Source organism: Trachypithecus francoisi, unplaced genomic scaffold (genome assembly GCF_009764315.1).
Source record: "Trachypithecus francoisi isolate TF-2019V2 unplaced genomic scaffold, Tfra_2.0 Lachesis_group5, whole genome shotgun sequence".
NCBI classification, from domain to species: Eukaryota; Metazoa; Chordata; class Mammalia; order Primates; family Cercopithecidae; genus Trachypithecus; species Trachypithecus francoisi.
Window position 1 is genome coordinate 91,949,976 of NW_022681470.1, and position 19,775 is coordinate 91,969,750.

General features: G+C 44.6%; 1 protein-coding gene across 6 annotated transcripts in view; it reads left to right on the forward strand.

Annotated features, from left to right (window-relative positions):
- Positions 1-6,110, forward strand: part of FCRL5 (Fc receptor like 5) — a 36,773-nt gene extending 30,663 nt beyond the window's left edge. For 4 of the 6 annotated variants that reach the window (XM_033200792.1, XM_033200793.1, XM_033200794.1 and 1 more), the window contains 4 exons: positions 677-759; positions 962-1,030; positions 3,627-3,658; positions 3,736-3,966. In XM_033200792.1, coding sequence (XP_033056683.1) covers positions 677-759; positions 962-1,030; positions 3,627-3,658; positions 3,736-3,825 — 274 coding nt within the window. In that variant the 3' untranslated portion in view covers positions 3,826-3,966. Of the gene's footprint in view, positions 1-676; positions 760-961; positions 1,031-3,626; positions 3,659-3,735 lie in introns of all 6 variants that reach the window. The other 2 variants (XM_033200789.1, XM_033200791.1) reach the window with 2 other exon arrangements.
- The last annotated feature ends 13,665 nt before the right edge of the window (positions 6,111-19,775 follow it).

Sequence of the window (19,775 nt, forward strand, 5' to 3'; positions counted from 1 at the left end):
AAGACTACCAAGTCTTTCCATGTCTTGGGATGACCTTAGCTCAGTCAACCTAGAAATCTCTGGAGGTGCTGATCTCATCAACACCTCTTGTGATAACAACCGAGAAGATGGAGCCACACAACTTGGCCACCCAGAGAGGTCACTCTGCCAGCAGGAGGTGATCCCTATGAAGAAGGGGCCACCAACTTGTATCCCAAAGGCTGACTTTAGGAGCCACAAAAAGGCTCACAGCTATCCCTGGGCAAACCCACAATAGCAGCATCCAAACCATGCAGAGCACCTCTGAGCCTTCTGGTCACCGATCTCTCTGAGCATGCAGGCTTTGGAGCCAGCTTTGAGACTTGGCTCATCCCCTTTCTGGTTACATGATCTTCATAAGTCACTTTTTGGAGCCTCCATTTGTTTCAGCTACAAAATGAGGATGAAATAGAACTAACGTCGTATTGTTATAAACATCAGCACAATGCCTGTTACATACTAGATGACCATAAAGCCTGGAAACATAGATAATATGATTATGATTCATAATAGAATGCCCATGGGCCATTTGTCGTGTACTTGTCCATGTTTTCAGGCCTGGCAGCCACCCTGCAGTAAGAAGTCACTCACTGGAAGTGATCATTATAGCTACTTTGTCAGGATTCCTAAGAAAGATTCACGTTTCTCTGTCTCACAGGAGCCCTTCAGACTCAGACTCCCAGGAGCCCACCTACCACAACGTACCAGCCTGGGAAGAGCTGCAACCAGTGTACAGTAATGGTGAGGCCCAGGGATCCTGCATTTGGCAGGAGCCAGAGGGCTGATGTGGGAAATGGGTGGGGCAGGAGATGGGGAGGGACTATGCGGAGGCCTAGAGGGCTCTAGTCCTTCCAGAGAAGAGACTCTGGCTGGGGGAGGAGGAAGTGTCTCTAACAAGAGGCAAGAACCTCAGCATCCTCTGAAACTTCAACTTCTTTCTAAGTAAATCCTAGAGGAGAAAATGTGGTTTACTCAGAAGTACGGATCATCCGAGAGAAAAAGAAACATGCAGGTAAGACCCAAGGATGTCTCTGTTCTGACCCACCCTCAACTTAGACAATGTAGCTCCGTTTCTACCTCCTCAGCAGATCTGAGCCAGACAGGCATAGAGCCGCCCCTCCCAGTGGGTCACCGGGCTTCTTAACTTGTGCCTACGCTGCTTCAGGTGAATCCAAGCCTCCCCTGCACTCTCCTTTCCCCATTCTCTGCAGCGGGCCCCAGTATAACCTGAATAACAAAACTTTCTTTTTGGGCGTTCACTTAACCTCTCAGAGCTTCAGTATCCCTATCCATAAACTGTGACTACTTCCCTACTGTCTTAGTCAGTTCTGGCTCCTGTAACAGAGTACCATAAACTAGGTGACTTAAAGAACTAATATCTATTTCTCACAATTCTGGAGGCTGGAAGTCCAAGATCAAGGTGCCAGCATGGTCAGGTTCTTAGTGAGGGCCTTATTCCCAGCTCCCAGACAGATGACTCCTTGCTGTATCCCCCACACAGCAGAGAGAAAGGGAGAAATCATCTCTCATGTCTTATCATGATAATCATCATGACATAATTATCACCCAAAGGCTCCATCTCCAAATGTCATCACACTGGGGATTAGGTTTTAACCTATGCATTTGGAGAGCAACACAAATATTTAGTCCACAGCACCTACCTACCTGTACTAGTTTCTGATTGCTGCTGTGACAAATCACCATAAACTTGGGGGGATGAAGCAGTACAAATGTATCATCTTACAGCTCTGTGAGTCAGAAGTCTGACACCAGTCTCACTGGGCTAAAACCAAGGTGTTGGCAGGACTGTGTTCCTCCCTGGAGGCTCCAGGGGTGAATGGGATCTTGCCTTGTCAGCTTCTAGATCCCATCCATTTTCCTGGGCTGATATCTTCTTCCTTTCCCAAAGCCAGCAAAGTCACATTTCTCTAACCATTCTTCCATAGACAGGCCTCCCTCTGACCTCAGCTGAGAAAAGTCCTCAGGTTTTAGGGAGTCAGATGAGTATATTGGGCCCATCTGGATAACCCAGAAAAATCTCCCTGTCTCAGGGTCTGTAATCCTAATCACATCTGAAAGGTCCTCTTTTCCATTTAGGGTAATATAGTCACAGGTTGCAGCAATGAGGGTGTGACATCTTTGGGGCCACATGATTACAGCTGCCATGCTATTTCATGGGGTAACTGTTAGGACTAAATAAGAAAATAGGTGTGGAAATGCAGTTGAAACTGCAGAAGATTGAGCAGCTGTGACGATGACTACATGCTGGAGGTCTGGCTGTGTCATCAGACCTCACTCACAGTCGGTGGTTTGAAATGAGGGAATCCCAACCTGGCTGCCTCCTTCCTCTGAGCGGGAAAGAGGAACAAAGTCCTTCAGGGCAGACTTTTCTTTCTACCTCTGCTTCATAAAAAGTGCTGCGTGATTTTACCCAGCGTGCTTCCCTCTCTGATTTTCCAATTTTTCTTGCATAAAGTCAAGTGAATTGTGTTTGTGCCTCATTCTTGGTTCTATAACACCCCTCTGAGACATGTGAACTCATTCACTCTTACAAGCCCCTTTGAGGAATGTGCTGTTACTTCTCCAATTTTACAGATAAGGAAACCAAGGCATAGACACCTTAAATGACTTGCCTGAAATCTTGTAGTCAATCACCAAACAGTCTTCTCCAGAGTCCAAACTCTGGACCAAACTCTGCTTCTTTGTGCAATTCCAGGGAGTCCTGCTGCTCATTGCAAGCCAAAAGGGGAGAGCCTTGTCTGGAGAGTGTCATATTCCTCTCCAGTTTGATGATAATATAACAATAACAATTTATAATATATATTATGTGCTGAATAGTTCCTATTATGTGCCGGGTATAGTTCTATAAGTGCAATAAGTAAATACACTATATTTGTATGGATAGCTTTTAGAACTATACCTGTAGCACTTATACAGAACTATGGCATGCATGCATATGATAATAGAGAGAGAAAATGTATTGAATGTAGCAATCAGGACTGTACCTGACACATAGAAACTTCTCAACACATGATAGATGATAGAAATAATATATGCACAGACACACCGATACATGTGCACACACATATGTGTAAACTCATATAGCTTCACCACATAACCTTGCAGGGAGAGGATATTTTTATTCCCATCATTTTGATGAGACAACTGAGGCACGAGACATTGAGTGACTTCCCCCAGCTACGGAGGTGACAAGGCAGGTGGCAGGCTCAGTTTCAAGTGGCCTAGACCCGGATGGAGTGTGCTCTCTAAAACTTGCACCCGCCACACCTTCCCAGAACAATAATACCAATTATGCTCAAAGAACTAACAAGATAAAAGACAAATGTCTTTCTCTTGAGAGCCTCTAGGCAGCTCAGAGTAGGCCACGAAGTGTGAAGGGGTGTTGAAGACAGGGTCTGTCAGTGCTGAGAGGCCGAGGGTGTTAGGAATGGAGCGGGACAGGGTGAGCACCAACCAAGAGGAGCGGCTGACTCACCGCACAGAGGTAGAGCGGGCCTCCAGGAGGCTCAGGGCTGGCCTGACAGTGCAGGTGCAAGGGGAGAGCTCCATGCCAGTCTTCACAACTGAACACTTTCCTCTTTCCACAGTGGCCTCTGACCCCAGGCATCTCAGGAACAAGGTGAGTCTCCCCTTTTGCACGGCCTCCCCCACCTCCAGGCCCACCCTGGTCCTCACACATGTGCCCTTGCCTCCTAGGTTTCCCCTATCATCTACTCTGAAGTGAAGGTGGCATCAACCCCAGCCTCCAGATCCCTGGTCTTGGCTTCCTCAGCTCCTCACAGATGAGTCCACACGTCTCTCCAACTGCTGTTTCAGCCTCTGCACCCCAAAGTTCCCCTTGCGGGAGAAGAAGCATTGAAGTGGGAAGATTTAGACTGCCCCAGACCATATCTACGGGCCTTTGTTTCACATGTCCTCATTCTCAGTCTGACCAGAATGCAGGGCCCTGCTGGAGTCTCACCTATTTCCTAGTTACAGCGCTGACTGGCAGGTTTTTTAATCCAGAGGCAAGGTGCTCCCACCCCAAGGCCCAGCATATCTCCTGGCTTCCTTAGTTGGCTTCAGCTGTGGTTGGTATTCTAAATATTGCTCCCATCACACCCCCACTGAGGGGGTCTTACCACACAAAGGGAGAGTGGACCTTCAGGAGATGCTGGGCTGGTGTAACAGCTCAGGTGCTCCTAAACTCCAACACAGATTTCCTGCTTTGGATGGACGCATTTCTCAATTGTCATCAGCCTGGTGGGTCTACTACAGTGTGCTGCCAAATGGGACAGTACACAGCCTGTGCACACGGGACATGTAATGGATCTCCCCACAGGGGCTGCATTTCACACTCCTCCACCTGTCTCAAACTCTAAGGTCGGCACTTGACACCAAGGTAACTTCTCTCCTGCTGATGTGTCAGTGTCTACCTGCCCAATAAGTGGCTTTCATATATCAGGTCCCAGGTACCTCCCATCCTAACAGAAGTAACCCAGCAAGTCAAGGCCAGGAGGACCAGGGATGCAGACAGAACACATACTGTAACATAGGAGGTGCTCAATTACTATTTGACTGAATGAATGAATGAGGAAGAAAACTGTGGGTAATCAAACGGGCATAAAATCCAGTGTGCTCCCTAGGAAATCCAGGAGGTAGTCTGGCTTCTCTGAGTAAGAAATAATGGAAGAGAAGGAGCTTGGATGAGGAAACTTTCAGCAAGAGGAAGGGCTTCTCACACTTTCATGTGTTTGTGGATCACCTGAGGATCTTGTGAAAACACAGATACTGATTTGGTTGGTCTGCATAGAGCCTGAGACTGCCATTCTAACAGGCTCCCAGGGGATGCTGATGCTGCTGGTCCTGGGACCACAGTGCATGCATATGAGGCCCTGTAGGTCTCAGCAGAGGCCCATGGAGAGGCAGTGTGTGGCTCTGGCTGCCCAGGGCCTAACTCGGTTCACACGGATCATGCTGCTCCCTGGCCAGCCCTTGGCCGCAGCACCACCAGCTGCTGTTGCTGAGAGAGCTTCTCTGTGACATGTTGGCTTTCATCAGCCACCCTGGGAAGAGGAAAGTAGCTGCCACTATCTTTGTTTCCCCACCTCAGGCCTCACACTTTCCCATGAAAAGAGTGAATGTATACAACCTGAGCCCTCTCCATTCAGAGTTGTTCTCCCATCTCTGAGCAATGGGATGTTCTGTTCCACTTTTATGAGGTCCATCACACCTTATCTTGATCTTTGCTCCCAGTGGATTGTACAGTGATCACTTCTAAGCCCCATGTCCCTGAAATAAAATCCTTCCAAGGGCATTGGAAGCTCACTCCACCTCCCACATGGCTTTTCATGCTTCTAAGTGTCAGAGCCTTGCCCAGATAGACAGGTTGGGGTTGCTGCCCCAACCTTTCAAGGAGGAAAGCAGACACCTGAGACAGGAGCCTGTATGCAGCCTGGTGCAGCCTTGCGGAGTACAAGGCCAGAGGCATTTGTCATCACTACAAATATGCAACTAACATAGAAGTGGAGCAAAAGAAATGCATTCCCACTGAGGCCACTTTTTTAGGCCTAGTTGAAAGTCAAGAAGGACAGCAGCAAGTGTAGGCTCAGGATTAAAGAAAAATATCTGCTCACAGTCTATTCTGGAGGTCACATCACTAACAAGGCTCACACCCTATGCAGCACTGAGAAGGTGGAGGCACCAGGCTCACAAGAGGAAATTTAAAATTTCTCGTTGGGAAAGTAAGGTATCCCCATCCCAGAATGATAACTGCACAGTGGCAGAACAAACTCCACCCTAATGTGGGTGGGCCCCGTCCCGTCTGTTGAAGGCCTGAATATAACAAAAGGGCTGATTCTTCCTCAAGTAAGGGGGAGCTCCTGCTTTGGGTGGGGACATAAGTTTTTCTGCTTTCAGACGCAAACTGAAAAATGGCTCTTCTTGGCTCTTGAGCTTGCTGGCATTTGGACTGAAAGAAACTACACTATTTGGATCTCCTGGATCTCCAGCTTGCTGACTGCAGATCTAGGGATGTGTCAACCTCTACAGTCACAAGAGCCAATTTATTCTAATAAACCAATCTCTCTGTATGTGTGCATGTGTATGTGTGTGTATATGTATATGTGTGTGTGTAGACAGATGAGGTGTATATCTGTGTGCTTACCTCATGGGTGCATGTGTGTAGACACAAACACACACACACACACACACAAGCACACACATCCTGTTGGTTCTGTTTCTCTAGAGAACGCTGACAAACACAATGATTAACAGGGACGTGAGAACCAAATGGGCGGGCTAAGCATCTGCTCTCGGGGCTGGACTTCCCTGAGAAGGAAGGCTTCCGTCTTTCGAACAGATTCGTTTTTCTAGTTTGCCGCCTTGTGCTGGTCTTGAGTGAAGAGGAAGGAGAAAGTGAATAAATTCCCCATGCTCTCGCCTGGAATAGGACAGACCCAGTGAAATGGGTCTATCTGTAATTCAGAAGGGACAAAGAGCAAACCGCAGCCTCGAAGATAGTGTGGCCTGGAGTGGATTTGAGTTCTCGAGGGACAAAATCTCAACTGCCCAGCAGAGGTCTCAGGAGGCTCCACAGAGGCAGAATGTTTTCTTTAGGGGGATGGCCCCACATGCTAGGAGAGCAGTATGGCTCTTGTGACTGCAGAGGCTGACACATCCCTAGATCTGAAGTCAGCAAGCTGGAGCGCCAATAGTGTAGTTTCTTTCCTTCCAAATGGCAGCAAGCTCAAGACCCAAGAAGAGCCACTTTTCATTTTGAGTCTGAAGGCTGAAAAACTATGTCCCAGCCCAAGGCAGGAAGAGTTCCCCCTTACTAGAGGAAGAATCAGCCCTTTTGTTTTATTCAGACCTTCAACAGACTGGATGGGCCCCACCCACATTAGGGAGAGCAATCTGCTCTATTTAGTCTAGTTATTCACATTTTCATCTCACCCAGAGAGACCCTCACAAAACACTCAGAATCATGTTTGACCAAATGTCTGGACACTCTGTGGCCCAGTGAAGTTGACACATAAGCTTAACCATCACAATCACAAAGGTGGTCTCTCAGCTCCACACATTTTTTTGGTTGTTTCTCAGTTGGTTCAGATCTCTGAGCTGTTACTTTTAGGGTCTCCTCAAAGAGGAGAGGCTCGGTTTCCCTCACGTTTGTGGTTAAAAGAAAGCTCTTCCAAGATTATGCCCACTTCCTCTTTTTGTTTTGGCTTTTGTCACTTCTCAAAGTCCACCTGTCTCTTTGACAACTAGCTGACCTGTTTCACTGATGGTTAAGTGATGTGATTGTGATGGTTAAGCTTATGTGTCAACTTCACTGGGCCACAGAGTGTCCAGACATGTGGTCAATTTTATCTCAACTAGCCAACCTTATTGTCTTTCCCCTCTTCCAATCTACTCTGATTAATACTGCCCACTCAACAGAGAGCTTGCCGTAAGAATAACTACTACTTATTAAGGAATTAATGTGTCATACCTTATGCTAAGCTTTTTGCATAAATTATCTTATTTAGGGTGCATAACAGGCCTGTGCAATACGTATCCATTACTGTCCCTGTTCCCAGAATGAAGCCGAGTTCAGCTGCATTTTCTCAAGGCCCAATAATGAGAAGCAGACAAACTAGGAAAGAAGGGAATTTACTGCTGTAACCAGATATAGTGAGAAGGCCAGAGATAATTCCATCAGTCCAACTCAAAGTGTTAAAATTTTCTTAGTGCTTATATATGTTGGGGTTATGTGCCTACGTGCCGTATAGCATTTGCTTAAGTCTATTGGTAACTAATTTTGTTTCAACTAGAAGGTCAGAGGCAAAAAAAAAAAAGAGCTTGCTAAGTCCAATTAAAAGCCCCCCAGTACCTTCAACACCTGTCTACTGTGGTACTGGAGTGATTATTTCTATCTTATCTCCTTTACGGCTTGGTCCGGAGAGCTGTCTTAAACTCTCCAATGAATCTATTCAAACAGCTGCCTCTGTTACCTTGACTTGTCTCAGATTTCATTGACCAGAGACAGGTCCTGGCTCTAGGTCAATGAATAGGACCAATGACTGTTGGTCCAGAGACCTGCCTTAGACTCTCCAATGAATCTATTCAAACAGCTGCCTCTGTTACCTTGACTCATCTCAGATTTCATTAACCAGAGACAGGTCCTGGCACTAGGAATGTGTGACTGTCTCTATGATTTTGGCTTGCTCCAGGTTAGGGAGAAGCCCATGCAAGACTTCTACTGACCATATGTTTCATTTCCAGCTTTGATGTCTGGGCACCGACTTCCCTAGGTTTAACTATTTGCTCAATGTTAAGGCAGTGCTGTGGAAATCTGTGTGTGTCGCTGGGGTGCTATGCAGGCCTGTCTGTGTGATTGTCATGCAGGCCTGTCTGTGTGACTATCAGGGAGAATTGACCTGCCACATCCCTGTTTTACAGATGATGTAACTGAGACTTAAAGAAATTAGTTTAGCCTAAGACCACACAATGGTAAGTCAGAGCTAGAACTGTGCATCCCCAGAGTCCACACTTAGTCACTTTGCCAAATGTCCTCCGTGAGTATTGTGGGCCACAGAGTCCTATTTGGGGAGAGGCATTTGTGAAGCAGGAAAACAGTACATGAGACTTGGAGCTGGAAGGCCTGGCTCCTGTACAGGCCACTAGCCATTGCTGTTTAGCCTTTGTGAGCTCTGGTTACTTCGTGTATAAAACTGGAAAAGAAATAACAGCTGCTTGACTGAATTATGTATGGAAGGAGGTAAGGTTTGAGTAAACACCATGCAGATGTTCTTGGAAGCAGATGGGGAGGTGCCTGTGTTTGTTGCAAAGTTTGCATTGCTTTCTGTTTGCCTTTGTTTGTCCCTCCCCTATCATTACAGTGAAGCAAATGCTGAATTGCAAAAGCATACTTCAGAAGAAAATGATGGAAAATAACCTGGTATTCTTTTTAATGTGAGAGGAATGGGAGGTGTGGGAATACATGAATTCAGCATTTCATGGATTAGATGGCAGAAGACATGGGAGAGTAAGGCTGAGAGGCAGGTGTCACTCACTTGCCTTCCTTCCATCTGACCAGGTTGCGCTCTCTGTCAGGGTCACTGTCACCTGGCCTCACCAAAAATAGAATGAGCACTGCATGGGAAGGGAAGGAGGAGGTGCTGTGGCCATAACCATAGGGTAACAGAGGTGCAGGGAGGGTCAGGGAATGGCTCAGAAGGACCCTCCCCAGCCGGCCCAGGGACTCCAGGCTTCAGGTTTTGGGGTGTGGGAGTGGCCAGGGAAGGGTGATTGTCTAATTTTCAAGTCTTATTATTAGAGAAGACCTTAAAGGGCATCCTCTTCTTGTGTGTGTGAAGATTGTGCCACTTCCACCAGAGCAAGTCACTTCCACTCCAGAAACTATAGAAATAAGAACACAAAATAAAGATTCTAAGCAGGTCTTGGTCGACTCTAAACAATCGGATGAGATGTGTTATTCTTCAACAAAAATTACAGCAAGTAGAATGACAATTAGAAACCCAGGGAAAACAAGACAGTCTAAGAAAGTCATGGTTCAAATTTGATGCAACGGAAGTGTGGGTAACTGTGGATAATTAATGGAGTGGAGAAAAGAGACCTTCATTCACAGAACATTCTCCTCTGAGTGCCCAAAGTTTAATTACATAGTATTTTATTTCCTTTTCTGTGGGCCTAATCACAGTACTTGGTTCTGTAGTGAATCGTGTTTACATAATCATAATGCCGTAAATACTGTTTAAGGGTTTTCAATTTTTATAATCAACTTCAAGCACAGAACACTTAATTATGGCTACTTCAGTATTCAAATTCTGTAAACATGTGCAACAGAAAAGTGATATTATGGCTGATAGAAATCTGGAGGTGAAGAACAGAGGAAAGTCTACATACACTAACTTTGTGTGTGTGTGTGTGTGTGTGTGTGTGTGTTTTTGTAGTGGAGAATCAATATAGACTTTTTCTAAAAATAATACATCAAAAATTGAGATTTGACTGGATGTGGTGGCTCACAGCTGTAATCCCAACACTTTAGGAGACAAAGGCGGGTGAATCATTTGAGCCAGGAGTTTGAGAACAGCCTGGTCAACATGGTGAAACTCCGTCTCTACTAAAAACACAAAAATTAGCCAGACATGGTGGCACGCACCTGTAATCCCAGCTATTCAGGAGGCTGAGGCAGGAGAATTGCTTGAACCCAGGAGGTGGAGGTTGCAGTAAGCCGAAATTACTCCACTGCACTCCAGCCTAGGCAAGAGAGTGAGACTCTGTCTCAAGAAAAAAAAACAAAGGGGGGGGGCGGAGCAAGATGGCAGAATAGGAACAGCTCCAGTCTCCAGCTCCCAGCGCAAGCAACACAGAAGACAGGTGATTTCTGCATTTTCAACTGAGGTACTGGGTTTATCTCACTAGGAAGTGCCAGACAATCGGTGTTGGTCAGCTCTTGCAGCCCGACCAGCAAGAGCTGAAGCAGGGCGAGGCATCGCCTCACCTGGGAAGCGCAAGGGGGAAGGGAATCCCTTTTCCTAGCCAGGGGAACTGAGACACACACCTGGAAAATCGGATAACTCCCACCCCAATACTGTGCTTTAAGCAAACGGGCACACCAGGAGATTATATCCCACACCTGGCCAGGAGGGTCCCATGCCCATGGAGCCTTCTTCATTGCTAGCACAGCAGTCTGTGATCTCACTACAAGGCAGCAGCGAGGCTGGGGGAGGGGCGCCCACCATTGCTGAGGCTTAAGTAGGTAAACAACGCCCTGGGAAGATCGAACTGGGTGGAGCTCACAGCAGCACAAGGAGGCCTGCCAGTCTCTGTAGACTCCACCTCTGGGGACAGGGCACAGCTAAACAACAACAACAACAACAAACTAGCAGAAATCTCGGCAGACGCAAACGACTCTGTCTGACAGCTTTGAAGAGAGCAGTGGATCTCCCAACACAGAGGTTGAGATCTGAGAAGGGACAGACTGCCTGCTCAAGTGGGTCCCTGACCCCTGAGTAGCCTAACTGGGAGACATCCTCCACTAGAGGCAGACCGACACCCCACACCTCACACGGTGGAGTACCCCCTGAGAGGAAGCTCCCAAAGCAAGAATTAGACAGGTACACTCGCTGTTCAGAAGTATTCTATCTTCTGCAGCCTCTGCTGCTGACACCCAGGCAAAGAGGGTCTGGAGTGGACCTCAAGCAATCTCCAACAGACCTACAGCTGAGGGTCCTGACTGTTAGAAGGAAAACTAACAAACAGGAAGGACACCCACACCAAAACACCATCAGTACGTCACCATCATCAAAGACCAGAGGCAGATAAAACCACAAAGATGGGGGAAAAGCAGGGCAGAAAAGCTGGAAATTCAAAAAATAAGAGCGCATCTTCCCCTCCAAAGGAACGCAGCTCATCGCCAGCAACGGATCAAAGCTGGACAGAGAATGACTTTGATGAGATGAGAGAAGAAGGCTTCAGACCATCAAACTTCTCAGAGCTAAAGGAGGAATTACATACCCAGCGCAAAGAAACTAAAAATCTTGAAAAAAGAGTGGAAGAATTGATAACCAGAATAATTAATGCAGAGAAGGCCATAAACGAACTGACAGAGATGAAAACCATGACACGAGAAATACGTGACAAATGCACAAGCTTCAGTAACTGACTGGATCAACTGGAAGAAAGAGTATCAGCGATTGAGGATCAAATGAATGAAATGAAGCAAGAAGAGAAGTCTAAAGAAAAAAGAAGAAAATGAACAAAGCCTGGAAGAAGTATGGGATTATGTAAAAAGACCAAATCTACGTTTGATTGGTGTACCTGAAAGTGATGGAGAGAAAGGAACCAAGTTAGAAAACACTCTTCAGGATATGATCCAGGAGAACTTCCCTAACCTAGCAAGGCAGGCCAACATTCAAATTCAGGAAATACAGAGAACACCACAAAGATACTCCTTGAGAAGAGCAACTCCAAGACACATAATTGCCAGATTCACCAAAGTTGAAATGAAGGAAAAAATCTTAAGGGCAGCCAGAGAGAAAGGTCGGGTTACCCACCTCTGAAGGGAAGCCCATCAGACTAACAGCAGATCTCTCAACAGAAACTCTACAAGCCAGAAGAGAGTGGGGGCCAATATTCAACATTCTTAAAGAAAAGAATTTTCAACCCAGAATTTCATATCCAGCCAAACTAAGTTTCATCAGTGAAGGAGAAATAAAATCTTTTACAGATAAGCAAATGCTTAGAGATTTTGTCACCACCAGGCCTGCCTTACAAGAGACCCTGAAGGAAGCCCTAAACATGGAAAGGAACAACAGGTACCAGTCATTGCAAAAACATGCCAAAATGTAAAGACCATCGGGCTAGGAAGAAACTGCATCAACTAACGAGCAAAATAACCAGTTAATATCATACTGGCAGGATCAAGTTCACACATAACAATATTAACCTTAAATGCAAATGGACTAAATGCTCCAATTAAAAGACACAGACTGGCAAACTGGATAAAGAGTCAAGACCCATCAGTCTGCTGTATTCAGGAGACCTATCTCACATGCAGAGACATACATAGGCTCAAAATAAAGGGATGGAGGAAGATCTACCAAGCAAATGGAGAACAAAAAAAAGCAGGGGTTGCAATCCTAGTCTCTGATAAAACAGACTTTAAACCATCAAAGATCAAAAGAGACAAAGAAGGCCATTACATCATGGTAAAGGGATCAATTCAACAGGAAGAGCTAACTCTCCTAAATATATATGCACCCAATACAGGAGCACCCAGATTCATAAAGCAAGTCCTCAGAGGCTTTCAAAGAGACTTAGACTCCCATACAATAATAATGGGAGACTTCAACACCCCAGTGTCAACATTAGACAGATCAATGAGACAGAAAGTTAACAAGGATATCCATGAATTGAACTCATCTCTGCACCAAGCAGACCTAATAGACATCTACAGAACTCTCCATCCCAAATCAACAGAATATACATTCTTCTCAGCAACACATCATACTTATTCCAAAATTGACCACATAGTTGGAAGTAAAGCACTCCTCAGCAAATGTCAAAGAACAGAAATTATAACAAATTATCTCTCAGACCACAGTGCAATCAAACTAGAACTCAGGACTAAGAAACTCAATCAAAACCGCTCAACTACATGGAAACTGAATAACCTGCTTCTGAATGACTACTGGGTACATAACGAAATGAAGGCAGAAATAAAGATGTTCTTTGAAACCAATGAGAACAAAGATACAACATACCAGAATCTCTGGGACACATTTAAAGCAGTGTGTAGAGGGAAATTTATAGCACTAAATGCCGACAAGAGAAAGCAGGAAAGATCTAAAATTGACACTCTAACATCACAATTAAAAGAACTAGAGAAGCAAGAGCAAACACATTCAAAAGCTAGCAGAAGGCAAGAAATAACTAAGATCAGAACAGAACTGAAGGAGATAGAGACACAAAAAACCCTCCAAAAAATCAATGAATCCAGGAGTTGGTTTTTTGAAAAGATCAACAAAATTGATAGACCACTAGCAAGACTAATAAAGAAGAAAAAAGAGAGGAATCAAACAGATGCAATAAAAAATGATAAAGGGGATATCACCACCGACCCCACAGAAATACAAACTACCATCAGAGAATACTATAAGCACCTCTATGCAAATCAACTAGAAAATCTAGAAGAAATGGATAATTTCCTGGACACTTACACTCTCCCAAGACTAAACCAGGAAGAAGCTGAATCCCTGAATAGACCAATAGCAGGCTCTGAAATTGAGGCAATAATTAATAGCCTACCAACCAAAAAAAGTCCAGGAACAGATGGATTCACAGCTGAATTCTACCAGAGGTACAAGGAGGAGCTGGTACCATTCCTTCTGAAACTATTCCAATCAATAGAAAAAGAGGGAATCCTCCCTAACTCATTTTATGAGGCCAACATCATCCTGATACCAAAGCCTGGCAGAGACACAACAAAAAAGAGAATTTTAGACCAATATCCCTGATGAACATCGATGCAAAAATCCTCAATAAAATACTGGCAAACGGATTCAGCAGCACATCAAAAAGCTTATCCACCATGATCAAGTGGGCTTCATCCCTGGGATGCAAGGCTGGTTCAACATTCGCAAATCAATAAACGTAATCCAGCATATAAACAGAACCAAAGACAAGAACCACATGATTATCTCAATAGATGCAGAAAAGGCCTTTGACAAAATTCAACAGCCCTTCATGCTAAAAACTCTCAATAAATTCGGTATTGATGGAACGTATCTCAAAATAATAAGAGCTATTTATGACAAACCCACAGCCAATATCATACTGAATGGGCAAAAACTGGAAAAATTCCCTTTGAAAACTGGCACAAGACAGGGATGCCCTCTCTCACCACTCCTATTCAACATAGTGTTGGAAGTTCTGGCTAGGGCAATCAGGCAAGAGAAAGAAATAAAGGGTATTCAGTTAGGAAAAGAAGAAATCAAATTGTCCCTGTTTGCAGATGACATGATTGTATATTTAGAAAACCCCATTGTCTCAGCCCAAAATCTCCTTAAGCTGATAAGAAACTTCAGCAAAGTCTCAGGATACAAAATTAATGTGCAAAAATTACAAGCATTCTTATACACCAGTAACAGACAACAGAGAGCCAAATCATGAATGAACTTCCATTCACAATTGCTTCAAAGAGAATAAAATACCTAGGAATCCACTTACAAGGGATGTAAAGGACCTCTTCAAGGAGAACTACAAACCACTGCTCAGCGAAATAAAAGAGGACACTAACAAATGGAAGAACATACCATGCTCATGGATAGGAAGAATCAATATCGTGAAAATGGCCATACTGCCCAAGGTTATTTATAGATTCAATGCCATCCCCATCAAGCTACCAATGACTTTCTTCATAGAATTGGAAAAAACTGCTTTAAAGTTCATATGGAACCAAAAAAGAGCCCGCATTTCCAAGATAATCCTAAGTCAAAAGAACAAAGCTGGAGGCATCACAATACCTGACTTCAAACTATACTACAAGGCTACAGTAACCAAAACAACATGGTACTGATACCAAAACAGAGATCTAGACCAATGGAACAGAACTGAGTCCTCAGAAATAATACCACACATCTACAGACATCTGATCTTTGATAAACATGAGAAAAACAAGAAATGGGGAAACGATTCCCTATTTAATAAATGGTGCTGGGAAAATTGGCTAGCCATAAGTAGAAAGCTGAAACTGGATCCTTTCCTTACTCCTTATACGAAAATTAATTCAAGATGGATTAGAGACTTAAATGTTAAACCTAATACCATAAAAACCCTAGAAGAAAACCTAGGGAATACCATTCAGGACATAGGCATGGGCAAGGGCTTCATGTCTAAAACACCAAAAGCAACGGCAACAAAAGCAAAAATTGACAAATAGGATCTGATTAAACTAAAGAGCTTCTGCACAGCAAAAGAAACTACCATCAGAGTGAACAGGCAACCTACAGAATGGGAGAGAATGTTTGCAACCTACTCATCTGACAAAGGGCTAATATCCAGAATCTACAAAGAACTCAAACAAATATACAAGAAAAAAACAAACAACCCCATCAAAAAGTGGGCAAAGGATATGAACAGACATTTCTCAAAAGAAGACATTCATACAGCCAACAGACACATGAAAAAATGCTCATCATCACTGGCCATCAGAGAAATGCAAATCAAAACCACAATGAGATACCATTTCACACCAGTTAGAATGGCAATCATTAAGAAGTCAGGAAACAACAGGTGTTGGAGAGGATGTGGAGAAATAGGAACCCTTTTACACTGTTGGTGGGATTGTAAACTAGTTCAACCATTATGGAAAACAGTATGGCAATTCCTCAAGGATCTAGAACTAAATGTACCATATGACCCATCCATCCCACTACTGGATATATACCCAAAGGATTATAAATTATTCTACTACAAAGACACATGCACACGTATGTTTATTGCGGCACTATTCACAATAGCAAAGACTTGGAATCAACCCAAATGTCCATCAGTGACAGACTGGATTAAGAAAACGTGGCACATATACACCATGGAATACTATGCAGCCATAAAAAAGGATGAGTTTGCGTCCTTTGTAGGGACATGGATGCAGCTGGAAACCATCATTCTCAGCAAAATATCGCAAGAACAGAAAACCAAACACCGCATGTTCTCACTCATAGGTGGGAACTGAACAATGAGATCACTTGGACTCGGGAAGAGGAACATCACACACCGGGGCCTATCACGGGGAGGGGGAAGTGGGGAGGGATTGCATCGGGAGTTGTACTCGATGTAAATGACGAGTTGATGGGTGCTGACGAGTTGATGGGTGCGGCACACCAACATGGCACAAGTATACATATGTAACAAACCTGCACGTTATGCACATGTATCCTAGAACTTAAAAGTATAAAAAAAAAATCTGTATTAATAAATCCAAATTCTGAAGCACAAAAAAAAGAAATTGAAATTTAAGTACTTTTTTTAAAGCATAAATCTATCCATTAGAAGAACCTAGTCATATTACAGATTGAAACCAGGAAGTAAAGGGGACAGGAAGAGAGGAAAGCCCTATAATGCCCTAAATTCTTGATCTTTCCTACAATGCAGTTAATAGACACCATCTAACATAGTTTGGATATGTGTTCTTGCCCAAATGTCATTTTAAAATGTAATCCCCAGTGTTGGAGGTGGGGTCCAGTGGGAGGTGATTAGACCTCTGGGGCAGATTTCTCATGAATGGTTTAGCACCATCCCCCTTGATAATGCCCTCACAATAGTGAGCTATTGTGAGATCTGGTTGTTTACAAGTGTATGGCATCTCCCCCTACACTCTTCCTCTCTCTCTTGCTCCTGCTATGACCATGTGATGCACCTGCTCCCACTTTGCCTTCGGTCATGATGGTAAGTTTCCAGAAGCCTCCCAAGAAGCTGAGCAGATGCCAGCATCATGCCTCCTGTGCAGCCTGCAGAGCCATGAGCCGATTAAACCTCTTTTCTTTTTAAATTACCCAGTCTCAAACATGTCTTTATAGCAAGAGAGAATGGACTAATACACTATCTAAAATGGGTAAATCAAGGATTTACACGTATTATGTTATTTATATTTGTGTACTGACCAGATAACTAAAAACAACCTATATCAACACAATCTATAGGGAGGAGAAACTTTACTTTTTATTGTATGTCTGTACCAGCTGTTTGAATTTTTAAACGTGAGCACATATCCTTTAGCCACATATGTACCTATTTAACGTGGAGCCTTCTTCTTCCACATTGAACTCAAGTACAGCCTCAGTTCTAACTAATGGCCAGTAGGTGTCACTAGGTCCCCGGGCTGTGCAGGGCTCTGAGCAAAGTAGCCAGGAGAGCTGACCGCTCTGTCTCTTTGGGACCCTGACAGGGAATGGGGCAAAGGGAGGCAGCAGCTGGAGGCCAGTGGCTTACCAGCAGCAGAGCTGGCATTCTCCACATAGCTGCAGTTGTCAGGGCATGGGCAGCCCCAGATGGCACCATCATGGGGAAAATGTCCCGGTGGAGACAGTTCACAGAAGACTGGGCTGGGCCAACCTGCATTAGGAGGGCAGAGACTGTGAGAAAGCAAAGAAGTCAGTCGTGAGAAAACAGAAACTGAAGCAGAGAGCAGTACTTGCATCAAGTGAGAGTGCCTGACCCACCTTCCCTAGATCCGCCACGTGCCAACTTTTGACTGCAGCAAGCTGCTTAGCCCAGGAGAGCTGAGCATCCTCACCTGGGAGTGGGAAAAGAGCAGTACCCACCCCGCACAGTTCTGAAGACTAAAATATTCATAAACATCTTAGAAACTGCTTCTTAGTTTGGCAATTTCCTATAAAGTTAAGCACACAATTCCTGTACAAGCCAGAAAATCCCCCCTAGGTTTTACCCAAATGAAATGAAATCTGAAATTCACAGAAGAACCTATACATGTACATTTTTAGCAGTTTTGTTTATAGTCACCCAAAACTGGAAACAACCCAAATATCCTTAATAGGGAAATGGATAAACAAATTGCACAAGTTCCATACAATGGAATCCTTCTCAGCAATTAAAAAAGGGAGCAAACTCAAGAAACATATGACTTGGGTTGCAGGACTTTTCCTTAGTTCAGTTAAAAATGGGGTTCTTTGTCCCATGGACATGAAAATTCAGGCTCACAGACAATTTAAATGGTGAGTAAGGCAGGTTTTTATTGACTTAAAAGGAAGAAAAGGGACAAACAGGAGCTCTTGGGAGGACAGAGCCTGCTGGAGTGCTTCCCTCCCAACCTTCAAATCCCAGGTTCCACACAGGAAGAGGAGGGGCCCGACTCCTCCCCACAAAGGGTGTGAACTTCTGTGGCTCCATCCCATTGTGCAAGCTGGTTAGAGTTTTGCCGGGGAGCCCCCTCCCGCCCGGCTGTCTCATTCCCCTTTCTAAAGAAGTACATCTAACTACTGTTAGATTAAGGATAAGGATGAAGACCCAGCTTAACTGCCTCCTGCTGACAGGGACGCTGTTTTGGGGAAACAACTGTCCGAGTTCCCTCTGAGGTCTATTTAAGGTTTCCCAGCAGAAGGGGACATTGTCAGAGGCTCCAGTTGCATGACTGTTTGGAGTTTGATGGCCTGAAGGCAAGAAGAGACAAACCAGGTTATTAGAAAACATGTATCAAAATGAAACAAGGGGAGGGTTAAGGACAGTTCTAAAATTCCGAGGCCTTTTACCAGTTTGCACAAAAAGAGGGAGGCCAAAAACCCAATTGGTTAAAACACTTTACTCTTTTGTCAGCATGTTGGGCTCCTGGGTTCCCTTCCCCTGAGCCCACTCCTAAGCCAACCAGTTTAAGGCCTGGGAAATTAACTCTTTCCAGTTTGTAGGATGCATCTGAAGGGAGTGTCTTGTAGTACAGAGACACAATTACCTATTAGTGAAGAGAGGACAGAGAAGGAGAAAGGAAAAAAAGAGGCACCAGTTAAATGAGTCCTAGAGGTTCAGGATGCATTCGAAAGGGGTATAGACTGAAGATGAATGGTTACCCATCAAGAAAGAGGGGAGCAGGCATCCCTGGTTCACTTCTCTTCCTAGCAGATACCCGGGATATGGGAGGGAGAGAAGGAAGAGCGTCCTCTTTCCTCTTCTGTCCTTCCATCCCTGCGTTCCAGTGACCTTGGAAGGTCCTGCCATGAATGACAAAGAGGCTTGCACCCATGAAGCACGGGACCTTGGGGGTGGGAATCATCCTCTCTTACCCACATATGCCCTATCTCCCCTGCTGTCAGTAGCCTTGGAGTTCCCTAGATCTCATTTATGCCCTGGATATTAATGTGGCCTTTATCCATGAAATAGGAAGCTTAGGGTTGGCTTAATTGGCAGGAATCAGCCACGCTCACCTGCACTCTGACTTTTAGCCTTTGTAGTTTCCTGCCTCTGGATCCCTTAGATCCAGTTCTCTTTCTTAGAGCATTGACCTGAAGCTTGCAATTGAATTTGGGACAAAAATGTGTCTCCGGGGGTGCATGGACTCCTTCTCATAAGCCGAATGTTAAGGTGAAACTGTGGAACTGAGTCCTTCTCCAACAAGGAAGAGAAAAAGATGTCTTGTGACACACCCAGACAACTGGTGGCTATAGTCATCCTTGCGAAGATTTGAGGGTACTGCAGCTTTTAACTTCCCTTAAAAAATGCTTGATTCAAGCACTTGTCTT